The sequence below is a fragment of the Diceros bicornis genome, chromosome 12, assembly GCF_020826845.1.
Source record: "Diceros bicornis minor isolate mBicDic1 chromosome 12, mDicBic1.mat.cur, whole genome shotgun sequence".
Lineage (NCBI taxonomy): Eukaryota > Metazoa > Chordata > Mammalia > Perissodactyla > Rhinocerotidae > Diceros > Diceros bicornis.
This window is the reverse complement of record NC_080751.1, coordinates 3837808-3860237: the sequence shown is the minus strand read 5'-3', so window position 1 is coordinate 3860237 and position 22430 is coordinate 3837808. Positions and strand designations below refer to the sequence as shown.

At 37.3% G+C, this 22430-nt stretch overlaps 1 protein-coding gene across 5 annotated transcripts in view; it reads right to left on the bottom strand.

Annotated features, from left to right (window-relative positions):
- The window catches only part of IMMT (inner membrane mitochondrial protein), a 43454-nt gene that overhangs the window by 14188 nt on the left and 6836 nt on the right, over positions 1–22430 (bottom strand). For 2 of the 5 annotated variants that reach the window (XM_058550764.1, XM_058550765.1), the window contains exons 2-8: positions 15405–15478; positions 14257–14446; positions 9805–9916; positions 7417–7521; positions 6956–7051; positions 4241–4377; positions 290–393 (exon numbers count right to left, since the gene is read on the bottom strand). In XM_058550764.1, the coding sequence (XP_058406747.1) occupies positions 290–393; positions 4241–4377; positions 6956–7051; positions 7417–7521; positions 9805–9916; positions 14257–14446; positions 15405–15478 (818 nt within the window). Of the gene's footprint in view, positions 1–265; positions 394–4240; positions 4378–6955; positions 7052–7416; positions 7546–9804; positions 9917–14256; positions 14447–15404; positions 15479–22430 lie in introns of those variants that run through there. The other 3 variants (XM_058550762.1, XM_058550763.1, XM_058550766.1) reach the window with 2 other exon arrangements.

Here is a 22430-nt window from a genome sequence, read left to right as displayed (position 1 = left end):
GTAAATCTGTAGAGATACATCACCTAAGCAATAACCCAAAGAAACATCGCTTCTTATACAAGATCCTTATATAGGTTTCTGCCAAATTTATTCTGGCTTAATTACATTTTATTCCCTCTCTTCTTTTTAAACCTCTGTGTTCCTGAAACCAATGGTATCAAGAACAGGTAGAGAGGGGAGATAAGGGTTTCTCTGCCTCCTCTTTCTATACCAACAGTACAAAGAAAACCCAGCCCAAAGAAAGTCACCAGGAGGCCCTAATTACTTGTTAAAGTCCATGAGTAATTACTTGGCTTTGAGAAGGGCATCGGCAGCCTCGTCTACTGCCTTTCTGCGTTCCTTCAACGCACCCTCCACTGTGCGCCACTGAGCTGACTTCTTCTCACCTGTAACCTAAACAAAAAGTTTTAATTATGTAAACATGAATAACTACTATTATTGTCATAGGACAGGCCAACATGACTAAATGCAGGAACAAGTGCCATTAAATTCAAAAGTAAAAACTTATATACAATATTTCTCCAGAGTAGGAACTCTTAATCTAACGTTCATGGTTAGGTTCAAAGAAGTCCCACTACCTCCTGTCAACCATCCCCCCAACCAAAACTGCAAAGGATTGTGTTCCAGTGCATATAACCATTTTCTAAGAAGAGATGATAGTTTTATTATATTTCAAAAGCAGATATGAAACAGAAAAGGTTAATAAGAACAAAAACTTTTCATGAATTACGTTTGTTGACTAAATCATTCTGCGACGAAGCACCAATACTTAAAAATTTTCTTAACTGCAGGTTTGTCTACCAAAATCATTGTTTAAGGATACAAAGTTCACACATTTGTAGGGTCCTTACTCATCCAAAACATTATCCTAAAAAATGACCCTCTGTAATTTATAAGGTGAAAATAAACTACTGTCAAACCCCCCGTTAAGCTGAATTTTATAGAATGTAAATTATGTTTATATATATTATAGATATATATCAAAAATTGTGGGCTGGCCCCGTGGCTTAGCGGTTAAGTGCGCGCGCTGCGCTGCTAGCGGCCTGGGTTCGGATCCCGGGCGTGCACCGACGCACCACTTCTCCGGCGATGCTGAGGCTGCGTCCCACATACAGCAACTAGAAGGATGTGCAGCTATGACATACAACTATCTACTGGGGCTTTGGGGGAAAATAAAACAAATAAATAAAATCTTAAAAAAAAAAAAAAATTGCATATATATAAAGACTCCCGTGAAAATTCCCTAGGCAGGTCCAGCATGTTTTTGCTCCACCACTGGAACTAATCGCTACTTCTACTTCTTTGACGAAGCAGAGCTGGCTCATATTCAGGGAACACATCAGACCAAAAAAACTTCAAAACAAACAAACAAAAGAAACCCACCTCTAACACTACAATCACACTCAGTGCATCAAGATGGTCACACAATGAGAGGGTACAAGAACCCAGATCACTGAAGGCATAGATGAGTCCAGCTTCCACCCTCTCCTCATTCCGCATCATGTACCCAACAAGTGGAATGTTATTTGGAACTGTCTGAACTATTTAAAATTATTTTTAAATTAACTACTGTAAATGATTATTTTCTCTCTTTCCTTTTTCCAAGTGCACATAGTTTAAAGCGAGTGTGTTAGGTGTAGATACGAAGCAAAACCACCTTATGGCTTATCTTGAAAGTACACTGTGCTAGGACCCTGGAGAGGAACAGGAACATACTAAATTACCAAAGAATAAAAGACTTTTATCTAGGAAAAAAACAACTGAATTGGTTCAATAATTATATTTCAAATCATTCAAAGAGGGCCACTGCAGGGGCTGCTGCACACCCAGAACATGACTGCTATCTCAGTAAGGGGTCCTGGGCCTTGGATGCCCAACTTGTATCTTCCCTTGTCATAAACACAAGGAGTTAAACCTCTGCAGCCCTAGGCCTGCTACTTTGGGAGGATGGCTCAGCAAAAGTAATGCCTCTGATTTTGGTCATTCAGAACTCTCCTTCAGAACCAATTCTCCACATTACATTCTCACTGACATCTAGTGTGGTCTCCATTGTAAAAACACATCTATTATCAATGGAGAGTTTAAAGAACCAGTGGCAGGATTAACCTTGCCACTGGACCACTGTGGCAGTCTGAGGAAGCTTCTCAGAAAACCATTTTTAAATGCTTAAAATGAAACTACAAGATTGCAAAGGAACCCAAATACATTGAAGGATGGTCATAAAATATTTCTTCTCAATTTTGTGAAATACAAATCAAGATCTAGTGGTAAGACTGATAAATACCCTAATTTAGAAGTAGTGATGAGCATAAATGATATTTCAAGAGATTAGCAAGAACTATAGTGTGATAAACACCTGTGCTTTCTATTGGTGAGAAAGTTATGAATACTGCTGACACTACTGTGATTTGCTGCCAATATTCATAACTGAAGGAAAAGGTTTTGAGGCTAGGGAAAATAAAGAGATTGTCCAACCAAGTTCAATAAGCTCCTGAATTCTATCCACAGAACCAACTCCAAGTTAAGAACCCCTGCTTTTAGACGAAATATTTGGTACTTTTCTTCCGTCTCTATATCTCACTTTTTTTGTTTTTATATTCTACATAAATTGTTGCAAAGTGACAAAGTAAATTAATTTTATGGTGTGAAAACTGAAGTTGATATTCAGTGAATTGCCACCTTGGCCATCTTGCAAAACAAAATACATCAAGAAAGGATGCTGATTTGGGCTGTATCAATATCTTGTCATGTATAACAAATTTTCCAAGATTCCATAGTATGCTGTTAGAAGAACTGGTATTGTATTAACAGAACTCTTCACAATTAACCCAAATAGACTCATAAATCATGCCAATGTCAGTGACATATCTGGGGGCCAAAATTTGCCTCTCTGTTGAAGGTGTTCCTGTTTACGAAGATAAGTTGCCCTGTAACACAGACACCAGATTCCCCTACCACTAAGCCAAGCCTAACTGTTTCCAAACACTGCTTTGAGAAAGTAATTCAGTACGTTATAGAGCCCATGTGCATCTGCAGTTTCTTTTACTAGAAGAAACAGAAGTTGGAATTCATTTTTAACATTTCAAAACTTGTGTTCATACATTTTTCTGATTATTTTGTAATACCAGCTAATACTCCCTAACCTAGTTAACTGCTACTATAAGGTGTCCTTTAGTTGTAAAATCTTGATTGCAGCAGATTTCATACTATCTAATCCACATATACTACACATTAATGTGTTCACTGAGAAGAGGAAATATCTTATATAGCCTTCCACCAAAATAGCATTGTGGACATTTAAAGCTTCTAATTAGTGTCCTGAAAGATACTGGTCCACTTGGGTCTGAACCCAACTTCCTGATATCATGCAACTTCCAGCCTTCCCACACCTGATTAACCAGCATATTAAATATTCTCTGTGTGGTTTCCACTTTCCTGACTGGACTGAAATTTAAATTTTTCTCTTGAACTCAGAATAAAATAGAATTTTATTTAAGTTTTCAAATACTGTAGTTTCCAGTTGTTTATAAGAGGTCTAATTTAACACTTTTGTGATGTATGTACATATGACTAAAACAATATGAACTGTGTTTAAGTTTTCTAAAAATCACAGTTATGGTGGCACGGTAACTTTACTAATCATGCATGATCCTGATCCCTGAGATTTACAGTTTATGTATATTATTTTATTATTTAAACAACTTGGTGTCAAGATACATTTTTATATACTGAATAACTGAATATAATTATAAAATAAATTTACTGAGTCCCATTATCACATTTTTAAATCAATGTAATTACTTTATTCTTTGAAGTGTTCAATGTAAGTTAAATAATCAGCATAAACATTTAAAATAGCTGGTGTTAGGGGTACATGGGATCTCTCTGTATTATTTCTTACAACTGTATGTCAATCTAAAAGTATTTCAAAATAAAAAGTTTATTTAAAAAATGGTTGGTGATTTGAAAGCAAAAAAATAAAAGCAAACAACAAATACATTCAAGCACTATTAAAATATGAAAGCAAATCTGAACCAATTCTTATACCATATCACTGTTGTGAGATACAGTACTATATATAAAATGAGTGTCATTAAAGAGAGCATTTAAAGGTTTTTCTTGTTTGTTTTTTTAAAAGACAATTTACCCTACACTGTCTTCGCTTAGCGAGAGGAAGCCCATACTAGGAGGAAGAAATCAGTCTCCTAAATACTATACATCTAATGATTCTTCGGCTCACCTCAGAATTGTCCATAGCTGCTTTCAATATGTTGGAGTGTGCATTGACGGCCTGGACCGCAGCATTCTGAGCTACAATGGCCTGCTGAGTGATGCAAGCAGTTTGGCTCAGAGCATCTTCTAAGCTCTTGGCTAGAGCTGAAGTAAAAACAACAGTTAAAAAACAGATCCCTCCCTATCAAATGACCTATTTTAAACTTTCCCTCTTTCCCTACTGAGTCTTCCATTGTATTTCCCCCAAAAAAAGGAAAAAAAAACAAAAAAACATACAGATTTAGACAATTTAAAAGTATAGTGAAAGACTAATAATTACTGAATCTGGATTTATGGGGGTTCATCATACTATTTTTACTTTTATGTATATCTGAATTTTTTCAAAATAAAAAGTGTTCGGGGTTTTTTTTAAGAAAAAAATTGCTTCAGGAAGGCTAGCAAATACTTCAAATGGGAGGAACAAGGTTTAGGGCACTACAGCCCCTTTTACCTATCAGAAACTGAAAATTCAGCATAACCACCAGCATTTTTCATTTTAAATAATGATCATGAAGATCCATAGGGAAAAAGACGTGCTCATTTTCACCTCAGCAGAAAGGGATACTCACAGTAAATTATCTATATCACCAAGATATTAGGAGATAACAGACAGACAAGAGAAAGAAAAAGATAAGCAAGAAAACATGCAAACAAAAGAAAAGGTAGCTTGGAAATGGACAGTGTTTTTCCATAGAAGGACTCAAAAAACAGCAAACACCAGTGTTTAACAGGCTATCACCTTTAAGACCATATTTCTATATGCTGCTTCAGGAATCAGAAAGAAACCTTTTTTTTTTTTAAAGTAAAGCAAGGGATGATTTTAGATATAATACTAAAATGGAAAAATGGTCATTTGAAGAAAGAAGGCCAGTGAGAATACAAGTTTATCAGATATCAGATGACAAAAAAAGAGAAAACGTATTTGGCAGGAGAGACAAAAACAAAAGGTGATTTTGAGCAAAAGAAGCGTAAGCTAGAGATGAACAAATGGAACCTGATGAACCACACATGGTACTACTGTACCACAGACAAAAAGAAAAAGCTGATAATGAGAAAATACTAAGACATGAGTGTGAGATTCAAGTTCACCTGAAGACACAGGGGATACAAAGATAAGGATGTAAAGGGGGGAGAGAAAGAGGCTAGGGAGGGAACAAGTATGAGCTAATGGTGCAAATAACAGTAAACCACTTTACAGAGGCCCACAGACCCCAGGAGATTGGGCTGCTGGAATACAGTAGTTTGGATATTAACCCCTTATCAGATATATGGTTTGCAAATATTTTTTCCTGTTCCATAGGTTGTCTTTTCATTTTGCTGATTGTTTCTTTTGCTGTACATAAGTTTTTTAATTTGATATAGTCCCATTTGTTGATTTTTTTGTGCTTTGATTCTTGATAAAAATTACACACACACACATTTTTAAAGTAAAGTTTGGGAGAAAACTAAGAGGTGACAGACAAAATCGTGAAAATGTTCACTTTGCCCAAAATGAAAGATCAGGAAACATGGACAAAGAACAAGGAGCATAATGAAACAGCAGACATCGCCACCTTACATTTACGACTTACTTCAAGGTGTCCATATGCTAAAAGGAGAAAAGTGAGAAGTAAAGAAAAAATATGAATAAAAGAAAAAAGTGATCTTGATTTGAAGTAGTAAGAAAATTCAGAAAAAATTAAGAAGTGGGGAAAAAAGTATAGAAATATTTCATTTATTCAACATTCTCAACTATTAGTAACACGGCCAAGAACTCAGAAGAACGCAAAAAAACAAAAACAAAAACAAAATCCAAATTGCCAAACTAATGCCCTACACCTATGCTCATTCTGTCCCTTCGACTCCTTACACAATTCTAACAAACTTGCTTCCTCAAAGCGGGCCAGAACCAACACATCAGAAAGGAAACAGGAACCACTCAAGGCAGAAATGCAAAGAGACATAAGTGATGACAAAAGATAAAAAAATAAAATAAAATAATAAACAACTGCCATCAGAATTTAAAACACACATTCCTCAATCCAGCAAAAAGCTAAATACCCCCTACCCCCAGAGCCATCAATATATCCCGGCACAGTACAACAAATTATCTTCCATGTGCCTTAAGACAGGAAAATACATTTTTAGATATCTAATTTTTTTTAAACCATCAAAAAGCTTAACATAAAATTGAACTTAAAAATGAACATGTTTGAGTTTGCTGGAAAACAGTAATGCGTAAACATTCTATCCCCCACCAATGTCAGACAGAGGGGCTGCCAGAGTGAGAGTCCAAAGGCTGGGTAATGAACCAGAGCGTGAGCCACTCTGACCTTCACAAACAAATCCGTGAGTTGCACAATGACAAGACTCTCAGGGAAGCTGCTAAAATATAAACATTTTCTGTTCCCCAAAGTATAAAAATCTTCAGCACTAACCATAATAAAAACAAATGAAGAAGGTAGATGTACTATTTGGAATTTTCACCAACTGTACACTAAGAACAGCCCTTGTCACCTGGGTTAGGAAAGCTTAGATGGAAAGAACACACACGATGAAATAAAGGTGGTGAACAGAGCAATGCCACTAAAGAAACGAACAACCACAACCAGCTGATAGATGCGAAACTTGTGCCGATGGCTGAAGACGAGAGCAACTGACGGAGAGGAGCCGAAGTACTTAAGAAGCCGGCTGGTTTACATACACTCAATCTTAACTTGTTCTTGCTTCTCCTGTTGTGCGAGACGAGCTGCAACTTCTTCAGGTGGTCGCTCCCTTACAAAAGTTGAGGATGCTTTCTCTTGCAGCAAAAGTAAACAAGAGGAAATCAAATTTCAGCACAGAATTTCAACAGCTAATGAGGATACAAAAACACCATCATTTGTATTTGTCAGCTGTATCAACCAAGGACATTTTCGTGAAAAGGATTCTAAAACCACATCATTACTCAATAATTCCAACATGAAGAAATAAGGGATCAGCTCTTAAATCAGTTGTTTTCAAAGATTTACTCAGGCTTTGAAATTTTAAAAATTCCCTAAGCAAGTCTGTAGACTTAAAACTAGTATAATTGTGTACTTACATAGTGTCTAAGGCTTGGCTAGGCATTAAAGAGTTCCATGAGTATATAATTTATAAAACCACAAATATAAATAATTAAACTACCTGAAGTTGTAGGCTTGGGTTTTCCTTCACCAATTTCAGGGTGATCAGTTTTTATAGATTCCTCATGCTGAACCTCAGGGGCTGGGACGGACAGTGTATCACCTGCTGCAGAAATAATTTGAGCTGCCTCTGTAGGTGCCATAAATATATGTTACTCATGGTATTTATAGATTCCTGGGTTAACAGAGAAACACACAGGAATCTACTACTACTTCTACCACCGCCCACTTCACACTTCACTTCTTGAAGACAAAATGCATGTGCTGCCACTATTCAAACACAGAAATAGACAGGGGTCCTGTCCACAGCATACACAAATCCACACAAGATGAACAATGGCTGGGAAAGCACACGAGAAAGAAGTCTTGTCAGCATCCACCTGCATTTTAACCATCACTATTCTCAGGCAAAGCCTCTAGTAACAGTACTAAATGGTACTAAATCTTAACATATGAGAAGCTGACATAAGACACATATAACATGGAAAAATAAGAACAAAGGAAAAAAGAGCCAGTAATGAAGAAGGTAGACAAAAGAAAGTAACCAAAAAAAATGTTTTAATTGCTCTGAAGAGTGGTAGAGATGAAAGAAGAGGTGAGAGCAAGAACAAGATGACAATTTTAAACATAAAGAAGACAAGTTCACAGTGAAGAGGGTGAATTAGTAAGAACAGAACTCAGTTAAAAAAAAAACTTTCATAGACATATTTTTAAAGAAAGAAAGATTGAGGGCCGGCCCCGTGGCTTAGCGGTTAAGTGCGCGCGCTCCGCTGCTGGCAGCCGGGGTTCAGATCCTGGGCGCGCACCTACGCACCGCTTCTCCGGCCCTGCTGAGGCCGCGTCCCACATACAGCAACTAGAAGGATGTGCAGCTATGACATACAACTATCTACTGGGGCTTTGGGGGAAAAAATAAATAAATAAATAAAATTATAAAAAAAAAAAGAAAGGTTGAAAAAAATCAAGAGATTGTAAATTATGAATAGAAGTGTTGATGGAAGAGAAAATAAGGTGGACTAGAGGAAAGAAAAAGCAACAAAATAGAGACAAAAAATTTTAAACAAACTGTAGGTCCCATTTAAGAGATAAAGCTGGATTATCCCAAAGTCTATTAACTGGTCTCCCTCCTCCGCCCTTGGTCTCTTTATTTTCCACAAGAGCCAGTGATCCGATATGAATCCTCTGGCTCAGAACTCTCCCATCCCACTCAGAATATAAAGCAAAATTCTTATGATGGCCCCCAGGACTGCCACAATAGGCTTTCTGCTCCCTCTCTGACCTCATTTGCTACTGTTCTCTTCTTACTCCACTCCAGCTTCGTTTGCTCCTTGCTAGAATATGCCAACCTTTGCACTAGCTAATTCCTCTGGCAGGAATGCTGTTCCTCATCAGCCTTTTAAGTGACTCACTTCCTCATCTCTTTCTAGTCTTTATCAAAGGACACCTTCCAAGTGAGATTTTCCTTACCAACTCCATTTAAAATTACAATATGCCCTCCCACACTTACCACTGTCTGACATCCTCTACATTTTACTTTGTGTATTTATATGATTCCCTTGCCTCATCCCACTAAGGAATATTCCAAGTTTGTGTTTGTTTTTACCGTTTTGTTCGCTGCGATAGCCTCAGTGCCTAGAAGAAAGCTTGGCACAGGGTAGATAATGAATATTTGCTGAATGAAAGTCAAGTGAGGGCCCGGCCCCGTGGCGTGGCGGTTAAGTGCGCACGCTCCGCTACTGGCGGCCCGGGTTCGGATCCCGGGCGCGCACCGACGCACCGACGCTTCTCTGGCCATGCTGAGGCCCTGTCCCACGTACAGCAACTAGAAGGATGTGCAACTATGATGTACAACTATCTGCTGGTGGGCTTTGAGGGGAAAAAAAGGAGGAGGATTAGCACGGATGTTAGCTCAGGGCTGATCTTCCTCACAAAAAAAAAAAGAAAGTCAAGTGATTTAATCAAGGACAGAAGTGACTAAGGAGAAACATAAGAAGTTTAAAGGTAGACTGAACAGGTTAGAGTTAGGTAACTGCTGTAAATTAATGTGGGATTACTGGTAAATCATAAAGGGAAAAAATAACTGTAGATCAAGACACTTTCATCACAAAGAAAGAAGAGAGGAGAAAGAACTGGTGAAGAGGTGGAAAAAGAGAATAAATCTTAAAATCTAAAGAGGGGAAAAGCTAGGAGTCAGAGGGAAAAGAAACATTTAGCTCCATCCCTAACATGAGAGCCAAAACGACAAGTGGAATACTTTTTCCCCAGCGTGAGAGCTAGGGACCAGAAAAGTCCTTCATGGGGAGGGGCCCCCCTCCTGACCGTGGGTACAAATACACTAAAACAATTCATCTATCTATAATTTTAAAAGAATGATTCTAAATATAGGTACCTGCTGTTGAAGCTGGAGTCTCTCCCTTTTGTTTTTGGAGTTGTGTGGCAGGCTGTTTAGATTCTTTCATTACTTCTGATACACTAGAGATTTTTAATGGACCAGACTGAATCTTGGAAATAAAAAACATTTAACATCTCAGATATAATACTGTTTTTAAAAGGATGTTGTATACAGTCACTTGTATTATTTCAAAAGTCAAGTCTTCCAGGCTTTTAACATAAAGTTATCAACATTTCACAACATAATGTATTGTATTAACCATAGTAAAAGAAGCCACCATACTAGAAAAACGCAGTCCAAAAATTTCATTCCAAATGACTAGTCCATATTTTAATAGTAAAAAGAATTCTCTTTGGGCAACTAATAAAGTACATGATGCATGACCTTCCTTTTAAACAGCATTCCTTTTACATATACAACATTGAGAAGCTATTTCCATTTGCTTACTAAATCAAATTATGGTTGTCTTCTGTATACATTCAGTTAGAGACAAACGATTTTTAAAGGCTCTGAGTAAAAATGAAAATTAGGTTTTTGTTTCTTTAATCTCCAGGACTCATGCAACTACACACTAAGATATATGATCAAATTGTGAGTAACACCCACTTTTCTCTTCCTCAATAACCACCTGCCTTAAGTTTAAGGCACTGTTCATTAACAGGACTGCCAGAGGATGTGCCAGAGAAAATTACTAGGGAATATAAATATTTTCATTTACCACCCATGTTGTCTCACTTTTTGCCAGAACTTGGCAGTTGGACTCAGACATCCCTAAGATGACTATTCAACCCGAATAGAAATGATTCTGAACTTTGTCACTACCAGAAACCAGAAATATATCCATTTTCTTTTTATTAAAATTTTATTATTTTTTTAAATCATGAAATACATGCTCACTGCACCCAGCAAAATAATATCAAGATAGATCAATGGTTTTAATTTGCCTCTTTACTGCTCCTTCCCCTTCTAGCACTCTCACATAGCCACTGCTAACACCTGAAATCTATCCTTCTAGCATAAGCTCAGATATATACATACACAGTTTTTCATTTGTTTTAACAAACTAAAATAATTTTATATTACACAAATTACCAAGTAACTTGCTTTTTTTCGTTTAACGATATGTCATGGACATTCTCTTCCAGGTCAAGAAATTCTTTTGCATTGCATGATATCCTAATTTAACTGCATAACCTAATGTAGCTGCAAATCCCATAATTTGGTCAATTACTCCCCTATTTATTGACATTCAAGTTGTTTCCTGTTTTTTGTTAAACATCCTTGTCCACAAAACTGATGTCTGTAGGATAGTTTGCCAGAAGAGGAATTGCTGAGTCAAAGGAGTTGTACATTTTTAAGATATTAACAGATCATTTTCACAGAAGTTTCTAACAACTGACACTCTCACAATAAATGTGTGCTTGTGTATAAATATGATTTATTTCCAGACTCAGTTGTTCTATTCCTCTAATTTCTATTCCTGTGTCAAAACCTTGTATTTTATTAAAGTAAGACTATAACAAAGTCAGTATCTGGAAAAGCAGGTGTCCTCTGACCCCTCCCCACCCTAACACTTTCTCAAAATGTTCTTGGCTAGTCTTGTACATTATTTATTCTTCCATATGAACTTTAAAATCATCTTGTCTGGTTCTTCACCCTCCAGAAAAATTCATCAGAATTCTTATTAGACGTGTGTGTGTATGAGACTTATGAGACTCCAAAGGGATAAAAATCCAACTCTACACATTAGTTCAATTTAAAGAAAAACATCATTTCTCTCAAATAGATAAATATTTAAGAGAAATTTGAGAGAAATGCACATATTTGAAAGAAATGACATTTTTATATTAAGTCCCACGCAGGAACATAACATTTGTCTCCATTCAGACAGGTCTTATTCCACATCCATCAAAAGATTTTAGGTTTATCTTCTCTCAATATTTACTATCTATGCATAAATAACCAGGTTGGCACTAAAACAGATACCATGAAATAAAATGCATGGTTTCTAAAAGCAACAAGTTGGTAACAACACACAACAGACAGAGAATGCTGAATAAATAGTACAAATTAAAAAATAAAAACACTAACTGCTATTGTAATTCAGAGGTGAGAAAATTCACCTTGGTCTGTGTAGTGAAGGATGCAGGCCTTGAAGAGAACATTAGTAGGCAAAAGAGAGCAAGTCGTTCTGGGTAGAAGACCACCATGGGAAAAATTGTGCAAAAGGAAGGAATCTTGGTTTAGTTCTCTGCTTTAATCGAGGCTGTCGGAACACTGCCTGGTACAAAATAACCACTTGATCGACCTTTGTTGAATAAATGAATGAAGTGGAAAGCACAATGCATATTTGTAAGGAAAACTGGCACAAAACTAAGGATTTATGTGCAGAATCATTCAGACATAAGGATGGAAAGGTAAATAAGAGCCAGACTACCAAGGGTATTGAATGTCAACCTAAGAACCAGCAAAGACCACAGACTACAGAAATAAAGGAACAAATGGCCAGATCCTAAGCTAACATTTAACCACTCCTGGCTTCTCTTTCCTTAATCAGAACGAGACAATCTGTAAAGTCTCTCTAATTTTTATCTTCTGTGGTCTTCTGTCTTGTAAACAATAGAAAATGTATGAAAGTTCCTGATAAATGACATGAAAATATTATGAAAACGTGATAGTTCTTATTTTAGAAGATTCTCTGATATTGATATAAGGATGGCCCCAATTATGTTAGGAGGAGAGACCTGGGGGATGCGGACTGGGAGGAAGATGGGGAAGGCTGTGTGTGTGGAGAGGAAGAGGTCTCCTCTTCCTTGAGGATATCAAGTGATAAAAGTCAGAAATGAGATAAGGATGATGGTAATGCAAGAAAAAGAATTAATATTAGAGATTAAACAGGATAGGATAGCTAACAAAATATGGGCAAATATGAAGATGAATCCAAGAATTCTAACCTAGCTACCTGACAACACTGTACTATCTTTAATACAAAAAAGCAAATCAGGAAGAATGTAAATTTTGAGATGGTGCAGTATGGACATGCCAAGTTATCCAAGTGGAAATGTTCAGCAGGGTAGCTAAAGTGGACTGAGAAAAGGCCAAGGCTATTGAGAGAGGTAAAAGAATCATCTACAAAGAATGACACTTGAAGTCATGCCAAGTGAGAAAAGAATACTACTCCGAACTGTTCAGCCTGACTCCATGCTCCTCGAATTGCTTCCAGCTATTTCCCCTGGATCATGTAGCTTAAAACAGACCCAGGATTTTAGAATGAATCCACGGGATTCTGCTCCTTGACTGCAACACTATCTCTCTCAGCCAGCATAGACATTTTAAAGTTCATATAGAAGAATAAATGATGTAGAAGACTAACTAAGAACATTCTGAAAAAGCATGATTGGGGTGGGGGTAGGAGTCAGAGGACACCTGCTTTCCTCAATATTAACTTTGTTATAGGACTGGTCTCTAGACCATGCTAGATACTGGAGAAAAAAGTCCATCTAGTTTCTAAGAAAGAACTAAATCAGCCATGTCCATAGGCCTTCCTTTAGTAGATAGTGACCACGTCCAGATAGAGGCCATGTCCAGCATCATAGCATAAAGAAATACCCAATACCAAATCAGCAAAAATCCATGCTCTCTTTTGTAAAATTTTTTTTCAAGCAGCTGTTTGAAAGAAAGATTTAAGATGTTTAAAAAAATTTGTAAGCTGGGGCTGGCCCCATGGCCTAGTGGTTAAGTTCAGCATGCTCTGCTTCAGCAGCGCAGGTTTGGTTCCCGGGTACGGACCTACACCACTTGTCAGCAGCCGTGCTATGGCAGTGACCCACATACAAAATACAAGAAGACTGGCACAGATGTTAGCTCAGGGCAAATCTTCCTCAGCAAAAAAAAAAAAAAAAAAAAAAAATTTGTAAGCCTAATGGGGGAAAAAAAGGATACAACTATGAAGAATATGCACCAAGTTCCAGGAATACTGGAAGATATTCTCATCAATGAATCACTATGTACCTAAAAAGTCTGTACTCTATTTTGTGGTCTAAAAGGAGCCATCACTAACTCTAACATTTGGGTTGTGTCGTGACCATTCTGTGTTTACGTTTTTAGTGTTGTAAGTCAGAGCTTGACAGCTGCAACACGTAGGCTGACACAGACCTCCTAAGTCCACAGGGCAGCTAGGGTTACCTTTGCCCGAGCTGCCTCTTCCATTTACCCTCGTGTGCTGCCAATTATTTTCTATGTGGTGTGTACTAAATGAGAGTAGTTATGAGACTCCAAAGGGATAAAAATCCAACTCTACACATTAATATTAGTTCAATATAAAGAAAAATGACAAACATATCTGGCAAGTTCTACTGAATTATACATACAAGATATTTTCAAGATGAAAACAACTTGCTTTTCAAAGTATTCCATAGGATACATTGAAATATTGTTTAAAACTCTTACCGGCTTCTTTGGCAATGGAACACTATAAGGTGGGGAACCAAGAACCATTTCAAAGAGTCTGTCTGAGTAAGGTATGGTTTTCTCTACACTTTCCCGGAAATGGGAATCCCATTTGGCATACAGGATAGTGCCACCAATACCTCCACCAACAAACAAAAGGCCAGCTCCAGCAATTTTGCCAGCAGACAACCTAAGTGAAAGAAACAGGAAACACATTTTTATTTCTTGGCTCTCCTAAACCCACTTCCCTAAATCAATGTAAGAGTCTCAAAGACCTCCAATCTCTACTTCTCTACTACCAATTCTGATCACAGCAGCCAAGTTTATCACTACAGCTGCACATCACCCTTCCCTGATTTAATATGTCTGCAATAAAAAATAACTACATTTATTTATGGATAACTAAATTTTTAAAAAATACTGTAATATCTAGGATAGGAGGAATGAAGCAATCTACCCTTTAACACTTAAAACTCAAGATGTTTACAATCATGACATTTCCTTTGAACCCAAAAAACAAGTATCACTAATTTTCAAAGCTCCTCTCCCTTAATTAGACATTTCTGTAAATACTATAAAACAAACCCTTTACAAAAGTAAGATAATACAAATATCAAATAGAACTAACAAATACTTTTTAAGTTACAAAGTGTTAAGTTCTGGATATAAATCTATTTGCATTGGGGCCGGCCCAGTGGCATAGTGGTTAAGTTCATGTGCTCCGCTTCGGCGGCGTTTGGATCCTGGGTGTGGACCTGCACACTACTCGTCAAGCCATGCTGTGGCAGTGTCCCACATACAAAATAGAGGAAGATGGGCACAGATATTAGCTCAGGGACAATCTTCCTCACCAAAGGAAAAAAAAATCTATTTACCATGGAATGGAAGATCGCACATGAGGGGGGAGTCTACCTTGGATGCCACCTAATTACCAAAGAATCAAAAGGAGCATCATAACAAATTTTCACCTACAAATAAACAATGCTCCAAAGATAGTTTAGCAAAGCTCCAATGTTTGTACCCCTTAACAAAAAAGGGTTTAAGCCGCTATTCCCACATTCAAGGAAAAGAAACACACACATACACACACACAGAGACGCCCCTTAGCACACAGTTAAAAAGCCTGTTTACAGAGAGACACTACATACCCAGAACTGCCTGAAGTTGAGTATCTACGGCATGGTCGCAATGGACGGAGGACAAACTTCCCACAGAGACAACTCTAGAGAAGATGGAGAAAACATCACAACCAATACAGTTAAAGGAATCTGGGAAGCTTTTAGGGTTGAGAACTCAGATGTAATACTTTTATTACAAATGTCTTCATTAAACAAAAATTTATTTTACTTTCAGAAATCAATTTACCATGAAACATATTTATAGAGTCTAAAAAACAGTGATGCTTGCTTTCTGCACCCCAAGGCTCATATAAAATTACTATTTTTAAGATTTCAAAAAAAAGGATCATCAGACTATGATGGATTTGCACTTTTGTAAGTATTTTGTATACTAATTATTTCTTGGATACAATTGGGATTTGTCATATGCAAATTTCTTAATTGGGGAGAAAAAATAAAACAATAGTGTAAAATACCTATTTTTACTTTGTAAACTTAATTTAGACATCTGAAAAATACCCTATAGAGTCTCACAAACAACACTGCATTATAGGATACATACGAACCCACTCAGGAAAGAGATCTAACCTCAGCTTAATTTATCCAGAAAACCAAGTTTCCCATCTCTAAGATAACTATGTAACACATCAATTCCCAGAGGCATTCATCTAAATCTAAAATTTCATTCTTGGTTTATCCTAGTGTATCATTAGACTAAAAGCCAATAGTTTTAAGAAAAACATTTTAACCAATGTTGTAAATGCTCAAGAAAATATTTATCTCCAGGGCCGGCCCCGTGGCTTAGCAGTTAAGTGCGCGCGCTCCGCTACTGTAGGCCCGGGTTTGGATCCCGGGCGCGCACAGATGCGCCGCTTCTCCGGCCATGCTGAGGCGGCGGCCCACACACAGCAACTAGAAGGATGTGCAGCTATGACATACAGCTATCTAATGGGGCTTTGGGGGAAAAAAATAAATAAAATTAAAAAAAAAAAAGTAAAATCTGCAATGTTGATAAATATTTCCAAATTAGCCAATTATCCTCTAGTAATAGGAGAGAATATCTTTTTCCCACAGCCTCTCCAACACACTTTCAGTGAAGTTTTAAATCACAATTTCCTTTATTATGACTATGCATCTTTTAATATATTTATGATCTATTTTTATTTCCTTTTCTATAAACTATCAGAGTGTATCCTTTAACCACTTTTACACAAGACTGGTCTTTTTCATACTCCTTTCTTTAAGTGCTCTTTATAATGAAGAGAAATTAGCCATGTGTCTGCTAATTGCAAATATTTTTATCCAGTTTATGATCCGCTTTCTGTCTTTGCTTATGGTAGCCTATGCCACGCAGAAAATTACTTTTACATAGTCAAAATTGCCAATCTTTTCTTTTATGGCTTTTCGGTTTCCTCATATTCCTAGAAAGTCACCCTCCAATTATAAAAAAATTCTTCTGCAGTTTCTTCTATTCTCATAGTTTCATTTTTTTATATTTAAATCTTTGAACCCAGTGTAAAGTGGAAGGTATGGATTCAACTTCATTTTTTTCCAAATGTCTACTCAGTTGTCCCTAAATCATAGACTGAATAATCCATTTTTCCCAATGATTTGAAATCCCACCTTTAAAACACATTCAATTCCTTAATGCATTTAGATTTCCTATTTTGTTCCACTATTCCACCTTTTCATACACTGATACCACGATGTTTTAACTACTGCATCTTAGAATTAGGTTTCAATCTAGCAGAGCTAGTCCCCTCTTCAAGTACTACTCTTTTTCAGAATTTTTCTGGATATTCTTGCCATTTTTTTTTGAAAGCTGAGCTTTCAATTAAACAACAGTTGTAAAAGCACCAACTGTAAAAGACACCTTAACTTAACAGGGGATAAAATGTGAAAAATTTTATCTTTGATGACTAAAAACTGGTGGCAATAAAATGTTTCATATTTCTACATGGAAAAAAAAGTAGAAATGATGACTGTATCCTGATTCAAATTAAAATGGTTTTTATCTGAAACAGTAGCTCTTGATTTTAAAAAATTTAAGTATGTTACTCATTAGCTTATCCTCATATTCTATGTAGTATTTAATATTCTAAATAGAGCTTTAAAAGTCATAAAATTTAAGTTTTTTATGGTTTTATCACCCAAGTATGAATCCCTAGACACCACAGTTTAGTATTGCCTATTAAAAAAAAAATTGTTGTCTTCTAAGTCTCTTGTAACCTATAGGTTTTCTCTCCAGTAATTAATCTGTTGAAGAATCTGGGTTGTTTAAGCTGTAGAATTTTCCACAGACTGGATTTTGTTCAAGGTACAATTTAACATGTTCCTGTCCTCTGTATGTCCTGCAAAGTGGAGTTAGAACCAGACACTTGCTCAGACTCAAGTTTGTTCTCTTTGGCAAGACTTCAGGCGGTGTGTTCTTTCATCAGAAGGCACGCAATACCTGGTTGTCTTTCTTTTTGTGATGTTATCAATTGTGCTGATGTACAATGTCTAGACCCCTTAATTTATTGGAAGCTGCAAAAAGTGGTCTCTAATTCTACTATTTTTCATTTATTATATGACATATTTTATAAAGAGATGCTTCCCTTTATCTACAATTTGGTTACCCAATAGTACAGTTCATAGAGGAAAGGCAGGGTAATTGGTTGATTCTTTTTATCCTTTTATATAGTTATCCTCTGACGACGACCAATTGTGGGCTTTTCCAATTTTCATTTATTAATTGTGGCAGATTGTGTTTTCCAAAAATTGTTACATTTCCCATCCCACATGCTTTTCTAGAACCTTGTCACTTTCCCCAGAGCCTTGTGACCTCATGAGTCCTCAAGAACCTCCTAACAGAGCCCAGAAACTTCAGAATTGAGAGAGAATAAATATTTATTTATATATGTAATATAATATATATAATTTTATCTATATAATATTAAATGTTATGTATGGTTATAAAATAATAACGATGCTGTTATTTAACACCACTAAGTTTGGGGTGATCTGTTATACAGCTGTAACCACACAGATGCCTGTAGCTGGAAATGGGATGCTGCTACAAAACATAAAGCACGTGGTAATGACTTGGGGACTGGGGGGTGAGGGTGGAAGTCGGAAGGGACTTGAGGAGACTGTTAGCAGGAGTCTGGTGGCCTTCATGGAGGCGGTTGGTGACAGTTTGAGAACAATGTTTTTGGAACCTGGAGGAAAAAGGGATCTTTGTTATGTCATGGCAGAAGTTTATCAAAATTGTCACCAGTGGTGAGACATGGAAAATAGAAAATTATATATATTCCTATAACTATATAGCTATAGCTCCAGCTATACCTAATGAACCGATGGATTTAGCTAAAGAGAGTTCCAAGCAGAATGTTCAAAAGTGCCAACTGGTTTCTTTTAGCAGAGTATGATAAGGATAGAGATGAGCTTCTAAAAAACAAACAAATAAACCAAAAAAACTGCTTAGCTTTCAAGCAATATTTAAAGGAAACATATAGGAGCTAGGATTTGGTGGGTTCAAAAATAAGACTGTTTCTCAGTCTCTGCCTCTCTAGTTAGCAAAGATCCTTTAAGACCTCAGAAAGATCTAAGGAGGTGCTCCTCGCAGAACCTTTTTACGTAGAGAAAGGCCAGAAGAGGATCTGTAAAGATCCAAAAGATCCAGTAAGGATCTTAAGGGTATGCTTCTCATATTCTTTTTGTTAAACAACAGGGCAACTGAGAATCTTAAGGGTTTTAACCCACAGCCACCTCACAGGGAGCCCAAAATGAAGATGGGCTTTTCTTTTTTTTCTTTAATAATTTGTTATGTTTTATTTATTCTCAGTATTGTATTGAGGGCCACAGCATTAATGCAAGGGGCATGCAGGCTACATCCAAACACAGAAAGTCTATTGTCTCTTTTGCCCCTTGTTAGGTCCTTCAGGATATCACCTAGGATTTTCCCAAACACACCTTATGATCTAAGTTCAAATGTCCTTCTATGTCCTATGAAGGTTGACAGACACATCGTTTATGGGAAATCAGCACTAATCAGATTAAAATTCCCTCTGAAAAAGATTCTAAGTTGACTTCTCAAGACAGCTTAATAGTACTCCTAGAAGTAGGCTTCATATTCAAGATGATTTTCTTCTCATATAAAGACATTAAGTATTAAAAGATATAGTTCCCAATTTTCATACCCTCTGAAATCATCTGAAGCTGTCAGCACAAAATATACTGAGGCAGTGTAATTCCTATCTCACAGTATTTTTCACTGAATATTAGTTGTTCTTGAGCCAGTAAGTTTTTTGGAAAGAGGTATGTTGGTAGATTCATGTTACTAGAGTCTCTTTTATGATTATCTCATTAATGAGACCTAGGCCCTCATTTGACTGGTTAATCCTATCATTTCTATTCAGCTGCCCAAGAAGGGCTTATCTTGATAAGATTTGTGGGTGTGGCTTTTGTCTAACGTGAAAACCCCAATAAGACCCATAGGAAACCCACGAAGTTGTTAAGAGAACTATATTGATGAAAAACTTGCCAGCTTGGATTTAAAGGGAAAGAGTACAAAATGAATAGAGGCTTTTGGACTCAAACTTCTACAGACAGGAAGCAGTCTGAGAAAATGACTCAGCTGTAAACAGGTTACATTCTGGAAAAGGAAGGATAACTCAAGGGGTGAAACCTGGAGCCCAGAGGGTAGAACCAAGAGCTATGGAGAATCATTCCCAAGCAGTAGGACTAAGTCCTAATTAAGCAATTAGCAACATGTGCCCAACTGGATTTTACATTTGTTATGGAACACTGGGTGTCTCTTTTTTTGTTGTTTTTTTTGTGAGGAAGATCAGCCCTGAGCTAACATCCATGCCAATCCTCCTGTTTTTGCTAGGAAGACTGGCCCTGAGCTAACATCTATTGCCAATCCTCCTCCTTATTTTTCCTTTTTCTCCCCAAGGCCCCAGTAGATAGTTGTATGTCATAGTTGCACATCCTTTTAGTTGCTGTATGTGGGACACCACCTCAGCATGGCCAGACAAGCGGTGCGTCAGTGCACGCCCGGGATCTGAACCCGGGCCACCAGTAGCGGAGCGCACACACTTATCCGCTAGGCTCCCTGGATGCCTCTTGTCTTGCCCATGTGCCTCTTGTTTCCTGTCTTTCTGAATGTGAGTGTCTAGAGTACCTGTCACACTATATTGTATTCTTGATATATGGGGAGCAGATAACTTGTCTCTTTAGTTCACAGGTCTTTAAATTGAAAGGAAAAGTGCTTAAGGAGCTGTACCCTAGGGACCACATCCAAGATGTCTTATCTGCATAGGGATCTGATTTAGGTGACAAGATCCTGGTCCTTTAGTCTAAGCCTGATGCTGTGATGGGATGAGGTTATGGACGGTTTTGAGGAAGGTTGTAAATGTATTTGCATGTGAGAGGGATGTGAGTTGTGGCTAGAGGGCAGATTGTATTATCCAAAATCAACTGCAACAATACTTCCTGTAACATGCTCTTCCAGAATCTTGCCACTCTCCCATCAAAGTGAGTTCTATGTACTCTTCCTTTGAACAAAGGCAGGCCTTTTTTACTAATTTACTAACAGAGGGCAGTCAAAGTGATGCTCTGTGACTAGGAGATACAGAGAATACAGCTTCTGCCTGGCTCTGTCTCCAGTCACACCTGCTCTTGGAACCCAGCTGCCAAACTGTGAGGAAGCCCAGACACATAAAGATGCCACATATACGTGTTCCAGCCAACAGTCCCAGTCGAGGTCTCAGTGGCAACCAGTATCAACTGCCAGACATGAGAGTGAGGAAGCCTTTCAGATGACTCTAGTCCCAGCCACTGTCTGACTACAGCCTCACGAGAGACACTGAGCAAAAACTGCTGGGCTGAGCCCAGGCAACCCCCAGAACCAAGTGAGGCAATAAGTAAATATTTTACCCCAAGCTCAAGATGGCTTATGTAGCTAGAGCAAACGAAAACAGCATCTATGAATTCATGGATTTAAACACTTTTGATGGATCTCAACCAGATGCAATTATTATCCTTTTGAAAACTCAAACTGTCCCATCATTGGACAATGGATGCCACTTTGTTAATTATATAATATATATATTATTTTATATTACTTTAATTATTTTACATATATATAATCTTTTTTAAGTCTAGTTCTGTCTCTCCTTCAGGCCATCTGCAAATACCTGGTGGCAAGTGTTTGTTTTTCCCTGTGTGTGGTAAAATTCACTTATAAAATTCACCATTTTAAAGTGTACAGTTCAGTGGCATTTAGTACATACAAAATCCTGACAACCACCACGACCACTATCTAGTTCTACAGCATTTTCATCACTCCAAAAGGAAATTCCTGTACCAACTAAGCAGTCTCCCCCTTTTCCCCTCTCCCCAGCCCCCAGCAACCACTATCTACTTTCTGACTCTACAGATTTGCCTATTCTTGACATTTCGTATAAATGGACTCATACAATATGTGGCCTTGTGCCTGGCTTCTTTCACTTGGTATGTTTTCAAGGTTCATCCATGTTGTAAAATGTATTATGTATGTAGCATGTACTTCATTTCTTTTTTACGGCTGAATGAAATATTTCATCATATGTATATACCAGATTTTGTTTATCCAGACACCAGCTGGACATTTGGGTTGTCTCCATCTTTTGGCTATTGCAAACAGTGCTATGAACATTCATCTACAAGTTTTTGTTTGAACACCTGTTTTCAATTCTTTTGGGTGGAACTGCAGGGTTATATGGTAATTCTACGTTTAACTCTGTACCATTTACATTCCCAGCAGCAATGTATGAGGGCTCCAATTTCTTCACATCCTCTCCAACATTTGTTATTTTCTGTTTTTATTATAGCCATTCTAGTGGGTGTGAAGTAGCTATTTCATTGCAGTTTTGATTTGTACTTCCCTAATGTCAAAAGATGTCAAGCATCTTTTCATGTGCTTGTTGGCATTTATGTATCTTCTCTAAATAAATGTCTATTCAAGTCTTTCGCCCATTTTTTATCTGGGCTGTCTTTTTGTTGTTGAGTTGTAGGAGTTCTTTACATATC